General features: G+C 41.8%; 1 protein-coding gene across 1 annotated transcript in view; it reads left to right on the plus strand.

Moving 5' to 3' along the window:
• Positions 1–17,758, plus strand: part of LOC138952046 (uncharacterized) — a 21,349-nt gene extending 3,591 nt beyond the window's left edge. The window contains exons 4-11 of the mRNA XM_070323622.1: positions 742–786; positions 4,650–4,891; positions 5,821–5,992; positions 7,483–7,557; positions 7,891–8,046; positions 9,267–9,378; positions 16,499–16,559; positions 17,002–17,758. Of these exons, the coding sequence (XP_070179723.1) occupies positions 742–786; positions 4,650–4,891; positions 5,821–5,992; positions 7,483–7,557; positions 7,891–8,046; positions 9,267–9,378; positions 16,499–16,559; positions 17,002–17,493 (1,355 nt within the window). The 3' untranslated portion in view covers positions 17,494–17,758. The remainder of the gene's footprint in view (positions 1–741; positions 787–4,649; positions 4,892–5,820; positions 5,993–7,482; positions 7,558–7,890; positions 8,047–9,266; positions 9,379–16,498; positions 16,560–17,001) is intronic.
• The last annotated feature ends 2,018 nt before the right edge of the window (positions 17,759–19,776 follow it).

Raw genomic sequence — 19,776 nt, forward strand, 5'->3', positions numbered from 1 at the left:
GATGATGTGATGATGATGATGATGATGATGATGACGTTGACGATAACGATGATGATGTAGCAGTAACTGCAAACATCTGTGCGGGTGGCGAAAAGCTTTTCGGTATGCAATACGGGTTTAGCAAAGTTCATCCCGATAGAGTGCTTTAGTAGAGGAAGTTCAGAAGGAGAAGAAGATGAGAACAATGGTTGGGGTGGTAGTGGTTGAGATGGTGCTGGTGCTGGTGCTTCTACTGATAATGATGGTGACGACGGCAACAAAACGATGATGATCAAAGAATCATCTTCTGGCATATGCATGAGCAGGGATGGCCAAATAACGAAAGTATAACTCGCCAGCCGGGCGAGTAACTTCAAGAAAGTCACTAGCCCGTCAGAAATTTCGATGGCCCTGTACATACCACGGTTGCTGGATCTGCGGTGTTTATATGGCTTTGAAACTCGATATGACAACCAAAAGGGTCGTATTTGACCAGAATGTTCACTGGCCAGCAGGGCGAGTTGCCAGGCGATTTCTACTAGCCCTGCGGAATTTGTACTCGCCACTGGCGATCGGGCGGACAATTTGGCCATTATGAGGCTTAATGCTTTCAGCGTAATGCGGACGTGCATCGCCATTAGCAATATTCTACATCGAACGGCAGGCACTCTGTGTGTCTGCCCATTATATTAGTATTAAAATACCGATTGAGAAACAATAACACCATTAACTTTAAGGCCGGTTTTTCCTTGGAATGTGCAGGTTTTGAGGAGGAACCGGAGATGTTCGACGCAGATGTGTCAAGAGGTAAGTAATCGATGATTTGCTTTTCAAAATACTTAACTGACACAACAATAGTCCTGCGATACAGCAAAAAATGTCCCTTCGCAAAAAGAACAAGAAATTCCTCCGAGGTAGGAAAAACACCCCCGTCCTTACCATTCTCACTGCCACCAACTGAGAAGGTTATTTCCCTTTGACCATTAATATGTCCCTCTATAAGTCATTGTAGAATCTTAATCCACCAATAACTCCCTAACCGTGTGTTTGACTGGTCCCAATTTTTGTAAGGACCGTCTCAGGAATGTATAGAACCTGTTCACCAAGTTTGGTGACGATCGGTCCGTTCATTCTTGAGATCTATATGCGAACACAAACACACACACACAAACAAACAAACACATCGACCGAATCCTATACACACCCCTATACCGGGGGTGTAAAAACATAGGGTCAGTGCACTTACACATATGACAGCTCGACCGTACTCGCACTCGGGCGATTATGACGTGGGGTGTATGTATCTAATTCCGACCTATTTTTCCTGTACCTAAATCCGACAGAATTATTTCTTATTTCTATAAGGTCACTATAATTTATAAAGTTGATTTCTGGCTGGGTCGTTCTGAAGCGTCAAAAAGCTGAAACTGTTGTAAAGATATAGGTTGATAACTCTTAACTCCTGGACTTATTTTCAAGGGTCACCCCAAGGTACGTCGGGGTTCTTTTTACATTTAGTCAAGTTTTGATTAAATGTTTTAACATAGAGGGGGAATCGAGACGAGGGTCGTGGTGTATGTATGTGTGTGAATGCAATGCGTTCAGTTTCATTCTGTGTGTTCGACAGCTTGACTAAATGTTGTATTTTCGCCTTACGCGACTTGTTACATTTAGTCAAGTTTCGACTAAATGGTTTTACATAGAGGGGGAATCGAGACAAGGGTCGTGGTGTATGTGTGTGTGTGTGTGTCTGTCTGTGCGTGTGTGTGTGTAGAGCGATTCAGACCAAACTACTGGACCGATCTTTATGAAATTTGACATGAGAGTTCCTGGGAATGATATCCCCGGACGTTTTTTTTTCTCAATAAATACCTTTGATGACGTCATATCCGGCTTTTTGTAAAAGTTAAGGCGGCACTGTCACACCCTCATTTTTCAATCAAATTGGTTGAAATTTGGCCAAGCAATCTTCGACAAAGGCCGGACTTCGGTATTGCATTTCAACTTGGTGGCTTAAAAATTAATTAATGACTTTGGTCATTAAAAATCTGAAAATTGTAAAAAAAATTATAAAACGATTTAAATTTACGTTCATCTTATTCTTCATCATTTTCTTATTCGAAAAACATATAAATATGTTATATTTGGATTAAAAACAAGCTCTGAAAATTAAAAATATAAAAATTATGATCAAAATTAAATTTCCGAAATCGATTTAAAAACACTTTCATCTTATTCCTTGTGGGTTCCTGATTCCAAAAACATATAGATGTGATATGTTTGGATTAAAAACACGCTCAGAAAGTTAAAACGAAGAGAGGTACAGAAAAGCGTGCTATGCAGCACAGCGAAACCACTACCGCGCTGAACAGGCTCGTCAGTTTCACTCCGTTATGCACAAGCGGCGGACTACGATCATTGTGAAAAAATGCAGTGCGTTCAGTTTCATTCTGTGAGTTCCACAGCTTGACTAAATGTAGTAATTTCGCCTTACGCGACTTGTTTTTATATTTAGTCAAGTTTTGACTAAATATTTTAACGTAGAGGGGGGAATCGAGACGAGGGTCGTGGTGTATGTGTGTGTGTGTGTCTGTCTGTCTGTGTGTGTGTGTAGAGCGATTCAGACCAAACTACTGGACCGATCTTTATGAAATTTTACATGAGAGTTCCTGGGATTGATATCCCCGAACGTTTTTTTCATTTTTTTGATAAATGTCTTTGATGACGTCATATCCGGCTTTTCGTGAAAGTTGAGGCGGCACTGTCACGCTCTCATTTTTCAACCAAATTGGTTGAAATTTTGGTCAAGTAATCTTCGACGAAGCCCGGACTTCGGTATTGCATTTCAGCTTGGTGGCTTAAAAATTAATTTATGACTTTGGTCATTAAAAATAAGAAAATTGTAAAATAAAATAAAAATTTATAAAACGATCCAAATTTACGTTCATCTTATTCTCCATCATTTTCTGATTCCAAAAACATATAAATATGTTATATTTGGATTAAAAACAAGCTCTGAAAATTAAATATATAAAAATTATGATCAAAATTAAATTGTCGAAATCAATTTAAAAACACTTTCATCTTATTCCTTGTCGGTTCCTGATTCCAAAAACATATAGATATGATATGTTTGGATTAAAAACACGCTCAGAAAGTTAAAACAAAGAGAGGTACAGAAAAGCGTGCTATCCTTCTTAGCGCAACTACTACCCCGCTCTTCTTGTCAATTTCACTGCCTTTGCCATGAGCGGTGGACTGACGATGCTACGAGTATACGGTCTTGCTGAAAAATGGCATTGCGTTCAGTTTCATTCTGTGAGTTCGACAGCTACTTGACTAAATGTTGTATTTTCGCCTTACGCGACTTGTTTTTTTACTATGCTTACTTTTACAAAATGACGAGTAAGTCGCGTAAGGCGAAATAACAACATTTAGTCAAGCTGTCGAACTCACAGAATGAAACTGCTTTTTTCACCAAGACCACATACTCGTAGTTTCGTCAGTCCACCGCTCTTGGCAAAGGCAGTGAAATCGACAAGCCCTGCAGAATAGTGCGGTAGTGGTCGCGCTGAGCAGGTTAACACGCTTTTCTGTATGTCTATATTCTTTTTTTAGCTTACTGAGTTTGTTTTTAATCCAAACATATCATATCTATATGTTTTTTTGGAATCAGGGACCGACAAGGAATAAGAGGAAATTGTTTCTAAATCGATTTCGGACTATTAATTTTAATCATAATTTTCATATTTTTAATTTTCAGAGCTTGTTTGTAATCCAAATATAACATATGTATATGTTTTTGGAATCAGAAAATGACGAAGAATAAGATGAAATTATTTTTGGATCGTTTAATAAAAAAATAATTTTAATTACAAGTTTTCGATTTTTAATGACCAAACTCATTCATTAGTTTTTAAGCCACCAAGCTGAAATGCAATACCAAAGTCCGGCCTTCGTCGAAGATTGCTTTTCCAAAATATAAAGCAATTTGATAGAAAAATGAGGGTGTAACAGTGCCGCCTCAACTTTTACAAAAAGCCGGATATGACGTCATCAAAGGTATTTATCGAAAAACAAACGTCCGGGGATATCATTCCCAGGAACTCTCATGTCAAATTTCATAAAGATCGGTCCAGTAGTTTAGTCTGAATCGCTCTACACACACACACGCACAGACAGACAGACAGACACACACACATACACCACGACCCTCGTCTCGATTCCCCCTCTATGTTAAAACATTTAGTCAAAACTTGACTAAATGTAAAAATCATAGAAACTGGTGTGTACTGAGCAAGCACTACAACTACGCGTCTTTTTTCTCCTCGTGAAATTATCTGCTCCAACGTTGTTGACTCCGTGCGACTGATAGTCTCGAGGGAAGTCAATTCACTCTAGACTATCAGACACACAGAGTCAATTCCCTCCAGACTATCAGACACACGGAGTCAATTCCCTCCCTCTGGACTATCAGACACACGGAGTCCATTTCCTCTACTGAGACTATCAGACGCACGGAGTCAATTCCTTATAGACTTTCAGACGCACGGAGTCAATTCCCTCTAGACTATCAGACGCCGCACGGAGTCAACAACATTCAGTTTCCCAATCATATCTTTATGTCAATACAAATCAGAAGGAACAGGAAAACCCGTGCTGTTTTGCAGGCTTAATAGGCTGCTTCACAGAAGAGAGCTGGAAAAGCTGGTGCGAAGCGCCGATCGCCAAGGGTGTGTTGAACAAGCAGCGCCTGAATCAAGGGCAAGGTTGGTCGCTCAGGAATGACGGTTCAGACGAGGACATGATGGCGGCGTACAAACCTCCGCTCGTGTCAGTGCGCATGTCCGCACTGCTCTGCGCGTCCTACTGCGCCAGCGGAGCACACGGTGACCCTGTTGCAGTTCTCAAGGTGGGGTAGAGTGTGGGTGGGAAATTACGCGTTTTCGTGAATTGTTGTGCTTTATCTGCGTTTTCTAAAACACCTTGTAATTCAATTTGTTTGTTTGTTTAGTTGCAATAGTGCCGATGTTTAACCTGAATCTCCGTTACACGGTATTGTGCATCACTTAAATAAAAACGTATTTGTTGAAGGTCCTTGTCTACATTTTTGTACCGAAATCGCCATTTGACCATTCAAATGCAGAGTCTATTATCTACAATTATCAACAATACACCCTCTTTCGATCAGGAAAGACGAAGCCAGTACTAGTGTAGCCGTTTGAAAATTCATGGCAGTATTCCAGCGTAGTACTCATATAGTAGGATATCCTTATTTGGAAAATGCCAAGCACAAAACTCCTCTCAAATCCCGTGCATTTCGTGCGTTTATAAAAAAGCGTGAACAGCGCTCCAGTGTCAAATTGTTGCTGCACTTGTTTGGGCGTGGCTATAAGCATAGTGACATGAATTTGATTGGTCAGTATTTTTAGGCAAAGCACATGTTCTCATTCTCAGCAAACAGAAAACAAAATATTGGAAGCGTGAGTCACGCTACCCAAAAATAAAAAAATTTTTACATATTTTTTTTTCTATAACTTTTTTCCCCATGGTTCATTCATCATCTGACATAACTTTTTAGCGAAATCTAACCATAAGATTATTGAAAAAAAGCAAAAATGTAGACGACCACCTTCAGTGGGTGTTATTTTGGTATTGTATTTTTGGTATTTGGTATTGAATAAAACGTTTGTGTGAGTCAGCTTTTTTTCCTCTATTACGTTTTAGATAGCATGTCTGTTTCTGTGAATCAGTAAGTGATGTACACACAAACAATTATTTTATTTCTTGAATAACATTTCTGCTTCTCACTACTTCACACCAATGTCAAAACCCACACAGTCCAACAACACGTGTTGCTGCGGACGGTCGCTGACCAAGTCCGGTGTGTCGGCCAAGGACAAGGTGGACTTTGCATTGTTCTGCAACGCCCCCTGTGCTGACCAGTCGTCCAGGCCGTACTGTGTGGGCATCTGGAAGGGACGGCACTACATCTCGGTCTACAACACGTTTGGTGCGTCACATACCTGAGGTGCTTGCGCCTTCTATGTTTGCATCCTTTGTATGCTCTAGCAGTCTAAGCTGAACGTTTGGTGCGTCACATACCTGAGGTTTTAGCGCCTTCCATGTTTGCATCCTTTGTATGCTCTAGCAGTCTAAGCTGAACGTTTGGTGCGTCACATACCTGAGGTTTTAGTGCCTTCCATGTTTGCATCCTTTGTATGCTCTAGCAGTCTAAGCTGAACGTTTGGTGCGTCACATACCTGAGGTTTTAGCGCCTTCCATGTTTGCATCCTTTGTATGCTCTAGCAGTCTAAGCTGAACGTTTGGTGCGTCACATACCTGAGGTTTTAGCGCCTTCCATGTTTGCATCCTTTGTATGCTCTAGCAGTCTAAGCTGAACGTGTGGTGCGTCACATACCTGAGGTTTTAGCGCCTTCCATGTTTGCATCCTTTGTATGCTCTAGCAGTCTAAGCTGAACGTTTGGTGCGTCACATACCTGAGGTTTTAGCGCCTTCCATGTTTGCATCCTTGGTATGCTTTAGCAGTCTAAGCTGAACGTTTGGTGCGTCACATACCTGAGGTTTTAGCGCCTTCCATGTTTGCATCCTTGGTATGCTCTAGCAGTCTAAGCTGAACGTTTGGTGCGTCACATACCTGAGGTTTTAGCGCCTTCCATGTTTGCATCCTTGGTATGCTCTAGCAGTCTAAGCTGAACGTTTGGTGCGTCACATACCTGAGGTTTTAGCGCCTTCCATGTTTGCATCCTTTGTATGCTCTAGCAGTCTAAGCTGAACGTTTGGTGCGTCACATACCTGAGGTTTTAGTGCCTTCCATGTTTACATCCTTTGTATGCTCTAGCAGTCTAAGCTGAACGTTTGGTGCGTCACATACCTGAGGTTTTAGTGCCTTCCATGTTTACATCCTTTGTATGCTTTAGCAGTCTAAGCAGATTGTTTGGTGCGTGAGATATCGGAGGGCTTTGCTTCTCCATGACTCATTTAATTTAATTTCATTTCGTTTACTTTACTCTACTCTACTTTATTACGTTTGCAGCCATTGTATGTTTTAGCAGTCAAAGCTAAAGTCATTTTTTGGGGATGGGGCACGTTGTTTCCTCATTTACTTAAAACATCAACTCTCGAGCTTGTTTCCCCCAAAGCTCTGATTGTTTCTGGTCGCTAAAGTCTTCGTGGCTATCTGTTTGTATATTGTGCCCATCTGTCCACCTCGCCATCTGCCTGTCTCTGTCTCCCTGAGTCTGTTTGTCCGATCGTCTGGCTATCTTTAGTCTGTCTCAGTCCGTCTGTCGTTCTGTCCGCCAGTTTGCATATCCGTCCTTTTACACCTTTCTCTCTGTGTTGTTGTTTTTCCTGTGATTTTCGCAGCTTTTTGTTCTTTCCCTTATATCGTCATTTCTTTGTCACACACATGAAAACCTTGGGACTTGCATTACAAGTAATATATATTTATGTATTTATTGTATTTTATTATCGTTGCAGAAATCTGGCCAGTACCAGGCATGCGACCACAAGGACTTGACGCCAAAGGGTCGTGGCTTCAGCCAGTCTATCCGCGTAAGTTTTTGTCTGCTGGCCATTATACTGCACGTGCTGGATTATATAGAAATGATAATAATAATAATAAAAATAATAATAATAATAATATTATTAATAATAATGATGACAGCTTATATAGCGCGAACCACAGTAAACTATGCTCTCCACGCTTTACAGATGAACTATGAATATCAAATGTTAATGGCTGTGCTGATGGTGATATTACTATAAATAGTATTTTCTTTCGGAGTACATTGTTAAATTTCGAAGACATAGCGATCTGCAAAGTCTGCAATGAATTGGAATGATATAGTGCATCTTAAAACGTGTTGACCCGTTCTCCGTTCACAGCCAACGAGCGGTTTGAGACCACTGCGTTCAAACCCAAGTGGGCGCCTCCAGAGAAGGCAGAACTGGCGGGCGTTGACCTGTTCTTACCCGATCAGCTACATCTGCCCCCTATTGTGGACCCGGCCAATCTTGCACCGTACGTCAGCGTTGTGGATGGTATGACTTAGACTCACTGGCCTTGGACAGTCTTTGTTGCAATCCACACGAACCATCTTCTTCTTCTTCTTTTTCTTCTTCTTCTTTGTTCATGGGCTTAGACTCCCACGTTCACTCATGTTTTTAGCATGAGTGGATTTTTACGTGTATGACCGTTTTTACCCCGCCATTCAGGCAACATACGCCGATTTCGGGGGAGGCATGCTGCGTATTTTCGTGTTTCTATAACCCACCGAACTCTGACATGGATTACAGGATCTTTTCCGTGCGCATTTGGTCGATCTTGTGCTTGCGTGTACACACAAAGGGGGTTAGGTCACTGGCATGTCTGCACATAAGTTGACCTGGGAGATCGGACAAATCTCCAATCTTAACCCACCAGGCGGCGGCGACCGGGATTTGAACTCACGACCTCCCGATTAGGAGGCCGACGTCTTACCACCACGCCACTGCGCCCGTCCACACGAACAATCAAATTCAATGTCGAAAAATCGTCTTGGAATCTTGTTTGTTCATGTAAAGTATTGACGAAATCATCATTTTCTCATTATAACCAAAGAGACTATCCGTCTGGGCTCACCTGAGTAACTATAGTGAGTCTTAGTTATGAGAAGTGTGTATCTGTTTAAATGTGAAAACAACCAAATTAAACTGAGGTTTTCTAAGACGTTTTTGAATCCAGAGCTTTCGAAATTTACGCATTTCTAGGGTTTGATGTCCTCCAGACATAAGTCGTGTTGACCCGGGTCAATTTTCAGGTCACTGCGAGGTCAATGGAGGGGGTGGGTGGGTAATAGCCATAAACCTGCTTCTCTGTATCCTTACCATGAGTGTTTATGAACATGCTTTGTGTTCTGCTTGCAGAGCTCAAAAGGACAACAATGACGGGGGATGGTTGAGGACGATATTCGTCATTCTACATACTTCTCTCTCTGTACCGTTGCCCTGAAGATTGATGAACATGCTTTCTGTTCTGCCTGCAGAGCCTCAATAGGAAAATCAAAGTGGGGGACGGTTGTGGATGATATTCGTCATTCTATAATATACTCCCTGTACCGTTGCCCTGTAGATTGATGAACATGCTTTGTGTTCTGCTTGCAGATTCTCAAAAGGACAACCATGACGGGGATGGTTGTGGATGATATTCGTCATTCTATGTACTTCTTTCTCTGTACCCTTGCCCTGAACATTGATGAACATGCTTTGTGTTCTGCTTGCAGAGCCTCAAGAGGACAGTCATGGTGGGGGATGGTTGTGGACTATTGTAGTCATTCTGCTCATCCTTTTGCTTCTGTCGCTGGCAGTGGCCTACATAATATACTTGATCAGAGAGTAAGTTTACACGGTTGTCAGCAACATTTTTTGAGTCTGTGTAAAGATGATCAAATATTGTATACACACGCACAGAAAACACAGGCATACATGATGACAGTTACACCCACAACCCCACCCCACCCCAACACACACACACAGATAAATGTATATACACACGCACTCACGGTTTACGCACGCATGCACGCGCACAGATACACACTCGCATAGAAACACACACACACTCACATACACACACACGTCAAAACATACATACACACTCTCTCGCTCTCACTCTCTCTTTGTCTTTCACACTCGTACACACACACACGCACACACACACACACACACATACACACACACAAACACACACACACACATACACACAATCTCACACACACACACACATACACACAATCTCACACATACACACACACACAAATACACACTCACACACATACCAACACTGTAACTTACATCATTCGTGTGTAGGCTACAAACGTTTGAGACAGCGCTTGTATGGCAAATTGTAAACACACAAGCATCAACAGACACTAGGAATTAGGTATAATGGCCACTGTCACTTATTGCATTCTGTATGCACCAAAGACACTAGGTATAATGGCCACTGTCACTTATTGCATTCTGCATGCACCAATGACACTAGGTATAATGGCCACTGTCACTTATTGCATTCTGCATGCACCAATGACACTAGGTATAATGGCCACTGTCACTTATTGCATTCTGTATGCACCAAAGACACTAGGTATAATGGCCACTGTCACTTATTGCATTCTGTATGCACCAAAGACACTAGGTATAATGGCCACTGTCACTTATTGCATTCTGTATGTACTAAAGACACAAGGTATAATGACCACTGTCGCTTGTTTCATTCTGTATGCACCAAAGACACTAGGTATAATGGCCACTGTCACTTATTGCATTCTGTATGCACCAAAGACACTAGGTATAATGGCCATGGCCAGCCATGTTGGGTTTGATGCGTGCATGCCTGGTTTTCTCCTGTAGATGGGTGTCGGCACAGGAGGTCTGCCCGCTGTCCTCAGCCAACATGCTCCGTCTTCATGGCAGCTCAATTTTTTTTTTATCGAGGTTCTCTCCTCTAGATCCGCCGTGTTTCGCCTAGTAGCGTGGGGAGCCTGTCCAGAATTATGCTTAGACCCAAAAAAAATGGTTACAGAAAGTTTTTTTGTTGCAACGCATTTAGATAGCCTTTCTCAACATTCCCAACGAGTTATACCGTTGGCAGCCTCTGCATAACTTTTTTATGACGGTTTGATTACGTCACATATAAAAACCCTTGTTTCTGCCAATAACGCCGCAAAATTCCACTCTACGCCGCTTCATTAGCCTACCATCATCTATAAGGAACACTTTATTAAGCCGGTGGACGGACAAGGGTCAAGTGTATGTGCAGACTAAGAAACGGTATCCATGTCCCACCCCCGTGTCACCACAGTAAGACGTAAAAGACCATTTTGAACCAGGTAGGTAGCAACTTTCTCCAACGCTTCAGCTTTCCTCTCATTTTTCGGTCGACCAAGTTTCACCTGTTTGTTGACTTGATGCGACTGAGTAAACTGTAGTGGTCTTTTCCTGCTCCGAAAGCAAAGACTACAGTTTTGATGGTAGACTGCATCAGCAGCTGGCAAATCTGATACAAACTCCAGTCTGCTTCGTACAATGTCTGCCCATTCATCACAGCGCTGCGAACAAACTTGAAAAATTGTGCGTTCAAAGTCAAGTGTCCTAACTGGATACACTTTGGGACGAGAGCGCGAGTCAAGGTTTGCTTCCTTGCCGCAAAAAAGGCAACATTTAGCAAAGTCAAAACATTATTACTGTGAGCACAAATTCTGTGCTAGACTGATTTGATAAAGCGTTCTATTTTTCTGCTTTCTTCTTCAAAACGCTCTGAATGTTACGTGCATTCGTGTAATTGCGACGACAAACCTCGTGCACTGCTTCACCTTCTGATAGACAAACGGCATCACCACGTTCCAGACTAGCCTTGTTTATGGTATAGATCTCTTCCTCTGTCTGTTGGCACAACAGTCTTCTCTCCAAGGTTGAGCGGATCACCACACAAAACACACAGCGCCATGGTTTGTAATTGGAACAAAAGCTGCAAAATAAATTAAACTGAGTATGAGTCATTCTGTGTTATATCACTTTAGACATTTAATCTGGCAGGGAATCACACACACACACACACACACACACACACACACACACACACACACACACACACACACTCACACTCACACTGCATACACGCACGCACCGTCACACACACAAACGCACACAAACGCACACGCACACAGACTCGCACGCCCAGTTCTCAACAAGGCAACGTTAGAATATACATGTAGCTAAATTACCTCATTGTTTGATCATGAGAAGTACAATAATGTCTTTTTTCCGGTGAATCTATTTTATACACAACACTGTCTCAGCAGCTTTAGATCTGTTTCGCGAGCCATACTTGTGACCTAAAAAAACATTAGCGCCGGCGTGAATGTGAAGGTTGGCTTAAACAATTCGGTCCTATTTACAGTAAAATACAGATATTTAGCTACTGCTGATTATCATCCTCTTGCGCATTCCAAGAAAAGTAGTCAACTAGATCATTTTTATAAAGAAAAAGACAAAAAAAGGAATTAAAAACATATATTCGAGCGAACACTGCAGCGTATTACAGACTGTCAAAGCATCGTCTGCTGCAGTATCAAATCGATCGCTTCCAATCGCTTCCGATCGTTTATTTGTCCTATAACAAAGTAAAACCTCGGAAATATTCATTGATATTGCAAGTGTTTAGTGGCAACTTTTTAATTCAAACTATAAATCGCACAAAAAAGACGAAATACTTTACTTACCAAAGATTTGTTGACGTGCAGAGTTCTGCTTCAAATGCTCGCGCAAAACGAAGTTGTAGTTGTCTCCCATGGTAAACAAATCACCCAAGCTATGGCTGGCCAGTGAGGGCACATTAAATTCTACCGTTTTTCAACTTGAAAATTCTCCATTATGCAGAGGCGTACATAGGTATAACATGATGCAATTGTTAGATCTACATTCACTTTACCATTTCCATTCGATATCATTTCTGTAACCATTTTTTTTACCCCTTTTGCCCCGTTCCCCAGGTTATAGGGGCTTGCGCTGCCTAGTTGATAGGGTCACCTCGTAGAAGATGTGGTCATAGACCACGCACGGTCGGTCTTGGGATAGGGAAACGTTATGCTAGTCCGGAGGGATTACGCCACAATGGCCACATCGCGAAGACCCAGGGTCCTAGACTAGGGAGGTCCAAGGGGGAGCACCGGGAGGGCTACCCCTCTACCCGCACCTCCAACACAATCCCTTCCCCTGGTAGCTTCATCCCCAAGGAGGAAACAGAGCTACCTGCAACACCCCGGTATAACGGCCACTGTCACTTATTGCATTCTGTATGCACCAATGACACTCGGTATAATGGCCACTGTCACTTATTGCATTCTGTATGCACCAATGACACTAGGTATGATGGCCACTGTCACTTATTGCATTCTGTATGCACCAAAGACACTAGGTATAACGGCCACTGTCACTTATTGCATTCTGTATGCACCAAAGACACTAGGTATAACGGCCACTGTCACTTATTGCATTCTGTATGCACCAAAAGATACCAGGTATAATGACCGCTGTGACTTATTGCATTCTGTATGCACCAAAGACACTAGGTATAATGGCCACTGTTGCTTGTTTCATTCTGTATGCACCAAAAGATACCAGGTATAATGACCACTGTGACTTATTGCATTCTGTATGCACCAAAGACACTAGGTATAATGGCCACTGTTGCTTGTTTCATTCTGTATGCACCAAAAGATACCAGGTATAATGACCACTGTGACTTATTGCATTCTGTATGCACCAAAGACACTAGGTATAATGGCCACTGTTGCTTGTTTCATTCTGTATGCACCAAAAGATACCAGGTATAATGACCACTGTGACTTATTGCATTCTGTATGCACCAAAGACACTAGGTATAATGACCACTGTCGCTTGTTTCATTCTGTATGCACCAAAAGATACTAGGTATAATGACCACTGTGACTTATTGCATTCTGAATGCACCAAAGACACTAGGTATAATGGCCACTGTCACTTATTGCATTCTGTATGCACCAAAGACACTAGGTATAATGGCCACTGTCGCTTGTTTCATTCTGTATGCACCAATGACACTAGGTATAACGACCACTGTGACTTATTGCATTCTGTATGCACCAAAAACCCACGAGGAATAATGGCCACTGTAACTTACTTCATTCTGTATGTACCAAAGACACTAGATATAACGACCACTGTCACATATTGCATTCTGTATGCACCAAAAACCCACGAGGAATAATGGCCACTGTCACTTATTTCATTCTGTATGTACTAAAGACACAAGGTATAATGACCACTGTCGCTTGTTTCATTCTGTATGTACCAAAGACACTTGGTTTAACGGCCATTGTCACTTATTGCATTCTGTATGCACCAAAGACACTAGGTATAATGGCCACTGTCACTTATTGCATTCTGCATGCACCAATGACACTAGGTATAATGGCCACTGTCACTTATTGCATTCTGTATGCACCAAAGACACTTGGTTTAACGGCCATTGTCACTTATTGCATTCTGTATGCACCAAAGACACTAGGTTTAACGGCCACTGTCACTTATTGCATTCTGTATGCACCAAAGACACTAGGTTTAACGGCCACTGTCACTTATTGCATTCTGTATGCACCAAAGACACTAGGTTTAACGGCCACTGTCACTTATTGCATTCTGTATGCACCAAAGACACTTGGTTTAACGGCCATTGTCACTTATTGCATTCTGTATGCACCAAAGACACTAGGTTTAACGGCCACTGTCACTTATTGCATTCTGTATGCACCAAAGACACTAGGTTTAACGGCCACTGTGACTTATTGCATTCTGTATGCACCAAAGACACTAGGTATAATGGCCACTGTCACTTATTGCATTCTGTATGCACCAAAAGATACCAGGTATAATGACCACTGTGACTTATTGCATTCTGTATGCACCAAAGACACTAGGTATAATGGCCACTGTTGCTTGTTTCATTCTGTATGCACCAAAAGATACCAGGTATAATGACCACTGTGACTTATTGCATTCTGTATGCACCAAAGACACTAGGTATAATGGCCACTGTCACTTATTGCATTCTGCATGCACCAATGACACTAGGTATAATGGCCACTGTGACTTATTGCATTCTGTATGCACCAAAGACACTTGGTTTAACGGCCATTGTCACTTATTGCATTCTGTATGCACCAAAGACACTAGGTTTAACGGCCACTGTCACTTATTGCATTCTGTATGCACCAAAGACACTAGGTTTAACGGCCACTGTCACTTATTGCATTCTGTATGCACCAAAGACACTAGGTTTAACGGCCACTGTCACTTATTGCATTCTGTATGCACCAAAGACACTAGGTTTAACGGCCATTGTCACTTATTGCATTCTGTATGCACCAAAGACACTAGGTTTAACGGCCATTGTCACTTATTGCATTCTGTATGCACCAAAGACACTTGGTTTAACGGCCATTGTCACTTATTGCATTCTGTATGCACCAAAGACACTAGGTATAATGGCCACTGTCACTTATTTCATTCTGTATGCACCAAAAGATACCAGGTATAATGACCGCTGTGACTTATTGCATTCTGTATGCACCAAAGACACTAGGTATAATGGCCACTGTTGCTTGTTTCATTCTGTATGCACCAAAAGATACCAGGTATAATGACCACTGTGACTTATTGCATTCTGTATGCACCAAAGACACTAGGTATAATGGCCACTGTTGCTTGTTTCATTCTGTATGCACCAAAAGATACCAGGTATAATGACCACTGTGACTTATTGCATTCTGTATGCACCAAAGACACTAGGTATAATGACCACTGTCGCTTGTTTCATTCTGTATGCACCAAAAGATACTAGGTATAATGACCACTGTGACTTATTGCATTCTGAATGCACCAAAGACACTAGGTATAATGGCCACTGTGACTTATTGCATTGTGCATGCACCAAAGACACTAGGTATAATGGCCACTGTCGCTTGTTTCATTCTGTATGCCCCAAAGACACTAGATATAACGACCACTGTGACTTATTGCATTCTGTATGCACCAAAAACCCACGAGGAATAATGGCCACTGTAACTTACTTCATTCTGTATGTACCAAAGACACTAGATATAACGACCACTGTCACATATTGCATTCTGTATGCACCAAAAACCCACGAAGAATAATGGCCACTGTCACTTATTTCATTCTGTATGTACCAAAGACACTAGGTTTAACGGCCATTGTCACTTATTGCATTCTGTATGCACCAAAGACACTAGGTTTAACGGCCATTGTCACTTATTGCATTCTGTATGCACCAAAGACACTAGGTATAATGGCCACTGTCACTTATTGCATTCTGTATGCACCAAAGACACTAGGTATAATGGCCACTGTCACTTATTTCATTCTGTATGCACCAAAGACACTTGGTTTAACGGCCACTGTCACTTATTGCATTCTGTATGCACCAAAGACACTAGGTTTAACGGCCACTGTCACTTATTGCATTCTGTATGCACCAAAGACACTAGGTTTAACGGCCACTGTCACTTATTGCATTCTGTATGCACCAAAGACACTAGGTTTAACGGCCACTGTCACTTATTGCATTCTGTATGCACCAAAGACACTTGGTTTAACGGCCATTGTCACTTATTGCATTCTGTATGCACCAAAGACACTTGGTTTAACGGCCATTGTCACTTATTGCATTCTGTATGCCCCAAAGACACTAGATATAACGACCACTGTGACTTATTGCATTCTGTATGCACCAAAGACACTTGGTTTAACGGCCACTGGCACTTATTGCATTCTGTATGCACCAAAGACACTAGGTTTAACGGCCACTGTCACTTATTGCATTCTGTATGCACCAAAGACACTTGGTTTAACGGCCACTGGCACTTATTGCATTATGTTAACTGTGTTGTCTGTCAAGGAGAATGTCCAAGGAGTTTGATGACACCTTACAAGAAATATATCCGATCTACGTACATCAAGTAAGTTGGTGTGATTGTGTGTGTGTGTGTGTGTGTGTGTGTGTGTGTGTGTGTGTGTGTGTGTGTGTGTGCGTGCGTAACATGCGTGCATGCGTGTGTTTGTGTGTCTATATATATATGTGTGTGTGTGTGTGTATGTATGTGTGTGTGTGTGTGTGTGTGTGTGTGTATGCATGTGTGTGGGTGTGTGTGTGTGTGTGTGTGTGTGTGTGTAAATGTGTCTATGTGTGTCTGTACGTCAGAATATGTGCAAACACTTTGCATGTCACACTCGTAACAGCTGACATCAGATTACATGTGTGTCTTTGTGTGTCTGTGTCTGTGTCTGTTCGTGTGCCTGTGAGTGTGCATGCGTGTGTGTGTGGTTTTTCTAGTCCATTGTTCAAAATAAATTTCATCATTTTTGCCCTGATAACATTTTGAAAATGCAAGTTCTGTCCAGGAAATTGAACAGCAGCCAGAAATAGACGATATGATCGAGATTCATGAACACCACGAAGAGATGCCCCTGGAGCTCGGCGAAGGACAGTATGACGAAATATTCTACGACGTCACACACCACAACGCCAACAAAAGCAGCATTCGAGTGAAAAGAGACGGACCCGAAACGCCCACACAAATCGACCAAAGTATCGAACAAAACAACGTTCGTAAAAGCGGCAACATGGAGACTGTGTCAGAAACCGGTTACAGTGATCGGAGCAAAATTTGTGGAAGCAGAAAGGAATCTCCAATGAAGAAGTCTGCCAGTAAAACTCCATTTCGTCAGCAAACTAGAAACAGCGTCGGCAAAAGTCCCATGCGTCAGAAAATTAACGACTTTTACAAAAATCACATTCGCCAGAAGATCATGAACGGCCTCAGCAACAAGATTCCGTTTCTTAGAGACAGTGAGACCACTTCAAGTAACGACAACGAGTCGTTTGACGCATAGAGCAACAAAAGTTGTCTTCTTAACCTATTCTGAGAAGCAGCTGTGACGGGAAACTGTTTACTGCTGTGTCTTGTAATGCGAATACAGGGGCGGATCTGGGTTTTGAAAGGGGGGGTGCAAAGTTCTTTTTGTTTTTTTTGTTTGTATCTTATCAGCGAAGGCGCGAAGCGCCGAACCGATGGCGCGAAGCGCCGAGCATGCTAGGGGGGTCCGGGGGCATGCCCCCCCGGAATTTTTTTTTAAAAAGGAGGCAAAATTGTGCAATCTGGTGCAATCTGAGCGTGTAAAGTGCTATTTTCAGGTGATACATTTTTCTTCTTTTTTTTTTTTTCCTTCTTTTTTTTTTGGTTTTTTTTTGTCCCGCTGGGGGGGGGGGGTGCAATTGCACCCATTGCACCCCCCCCCCCCCCAGATCCGCCCCTGCGAATAAGTTATGAAAACGTGTCGCTTTATTTATTCATTTATTCATTCCAAAACCACTGCCTCTTCAAAAGAGGAACATTGTAGTAGGCCTACTTTCTCGTCGGTACTTACCATCACCAACAAGACGCTAAAAGGCTCATCAAATAAAATAAAAAAATTCGATTAATTTGAAGAATTAAAAAAGAAAATGTTTTAGCCTTCATTGGTTAGAACTGTTAACGATAAAATTATGATCTAATCGCTTTGCTCCTTTTATCAATAACGAGCGATTGGTTACTTTTTTTTATCGATAGAAAATGTCCACCAATGACATGTAAAGTTGTTGATAACATTTATCGATTTGATGAGCCTTTTGGCGTTCCATATGTTACTGCAGGTGAAAACAAAACTCAACCGATGATAAGAAGTTAGGCCCCCTATATGGAATCATAAATATGACTGAGAAAGAAGGAAAACAAAAAGCTCAAGGTGCTAATTTCAATGGTGAAAATAGTGAGAAATAAATAAAATGCAATAAAAGTCATTTTGAAAATACGTCGGTTTGGCAATGTACATGTGAGTGCGTGAGTGTGTGCTTGCATGCACTGTGCTTGTTTGCGTGCGTGTATGCCTGCGTCGTGTGTGCATATGCGTGTGTGCGTGATAGCTCGCGTGTGTGTGTGTGTCCGTGTGTGCGTGTGTCTGAGTGTGTGTATGTCTGTGTGTGAAAGCACAGGAGCTTGTATCAAAGCGCCGGTCGATCATCATTATTTTACTCCTTCATGTTTACTGTACCCTTACTACAGTCAAACACGCTTAAGCCAAACTCGCCCGGGGAATGAAAAATCGTTTCGCTTATCCGAGTTTGCGCATATCCGAGTTCGGATAAGCCAAACCTTTCCCGAGAAATTACCCTGCAGTTCGGCTTAAGCGAGTTTTTTTCCAGGACAAGTTGTAAAATCACTTCGAATGTCTCTCTCTCTCTCTCTCTCTCTCTCTCTCTCTCTCTCTCTCTCTCTCTCTCTCTCTCTGCGTGGTGTGTGTGTGTGTGTGTGTGTGTGTGTGTGTGTGTGTGTGTGTGTTTAAATGAATAAGATCAAAACAGTGACAAGTTACAAGTGCTTTCTTCAGTGGGGCTTTATTAATACCTCAAAGCCAACTGTAAAAATAAATGGTGAAAACAGTGACACATCTCAGAAACAAAACCAAACATTCCACAAGCAACTACGCTTTTGTTAAAAGGATTTTAAGTAAATCATAATAAATGTATTGTTTAATGAAACCATCTCCATTAAAGAAAGAAAAGAAACAAAATTAGACAATTTGTCTCTGTGGTCATAAATCAAGATCAAATCTCCGTAAACATAGATTGTAGGCAAATGTTTTGTTTTGCTGCATGTTTATTGTGGTTTGATCTTCACCACTCGCTCAAAATGAGCACATACATTCCTTAGGTAGATTTGCTCTTCACACAGATCTGTTCCTTCTACACGTCGACATCAGTTTCCCCGCATACTCAAAAACAGGTGACGTGTTCGTTTCCGTAGGATAATTATAGCCGTGACGAAATAATTATGTTTATCTTCCTGACGTGTTTTTCAAGCAATAACAAAAAAACAAAAAAGAAAGTCTCTCCGACAGTGTTTAGAGTTTGGCTTATCTGTCAAAATCACGTTTGAGATATCCGTGTTTGAGTTAGCTATTTTTTGACAGAGTTTGGCTTATCCGAATTAGAAATAGTCTTACAAAGAGGGGGGTCTGGCGGGGAATTGGTTTTGGTTTCTGATATCCGAGTTTTTTGCTTAAGCGTGTTTCGTTTAGGCGAGTGCGGCTGTACTACTATTTACTACAAGGAATATACTATGTAGTGAATAGTAGCAG

The sequence above is a fragment of the Littorina saxatilis genome, linkage group LG17 (genome assembly GCF_037325665.1).
Source record: "Littorina saxatilis isolate snail1 linkage group LG17, US_GU_Lsax_2.0, whole genome shotgun sequence".
NCBI lineage: Eukaryota > Metazoa > Mollusca > Gastropoda > Littorinimorpha > Littorinidae > Littorina > Littorina saxatilis.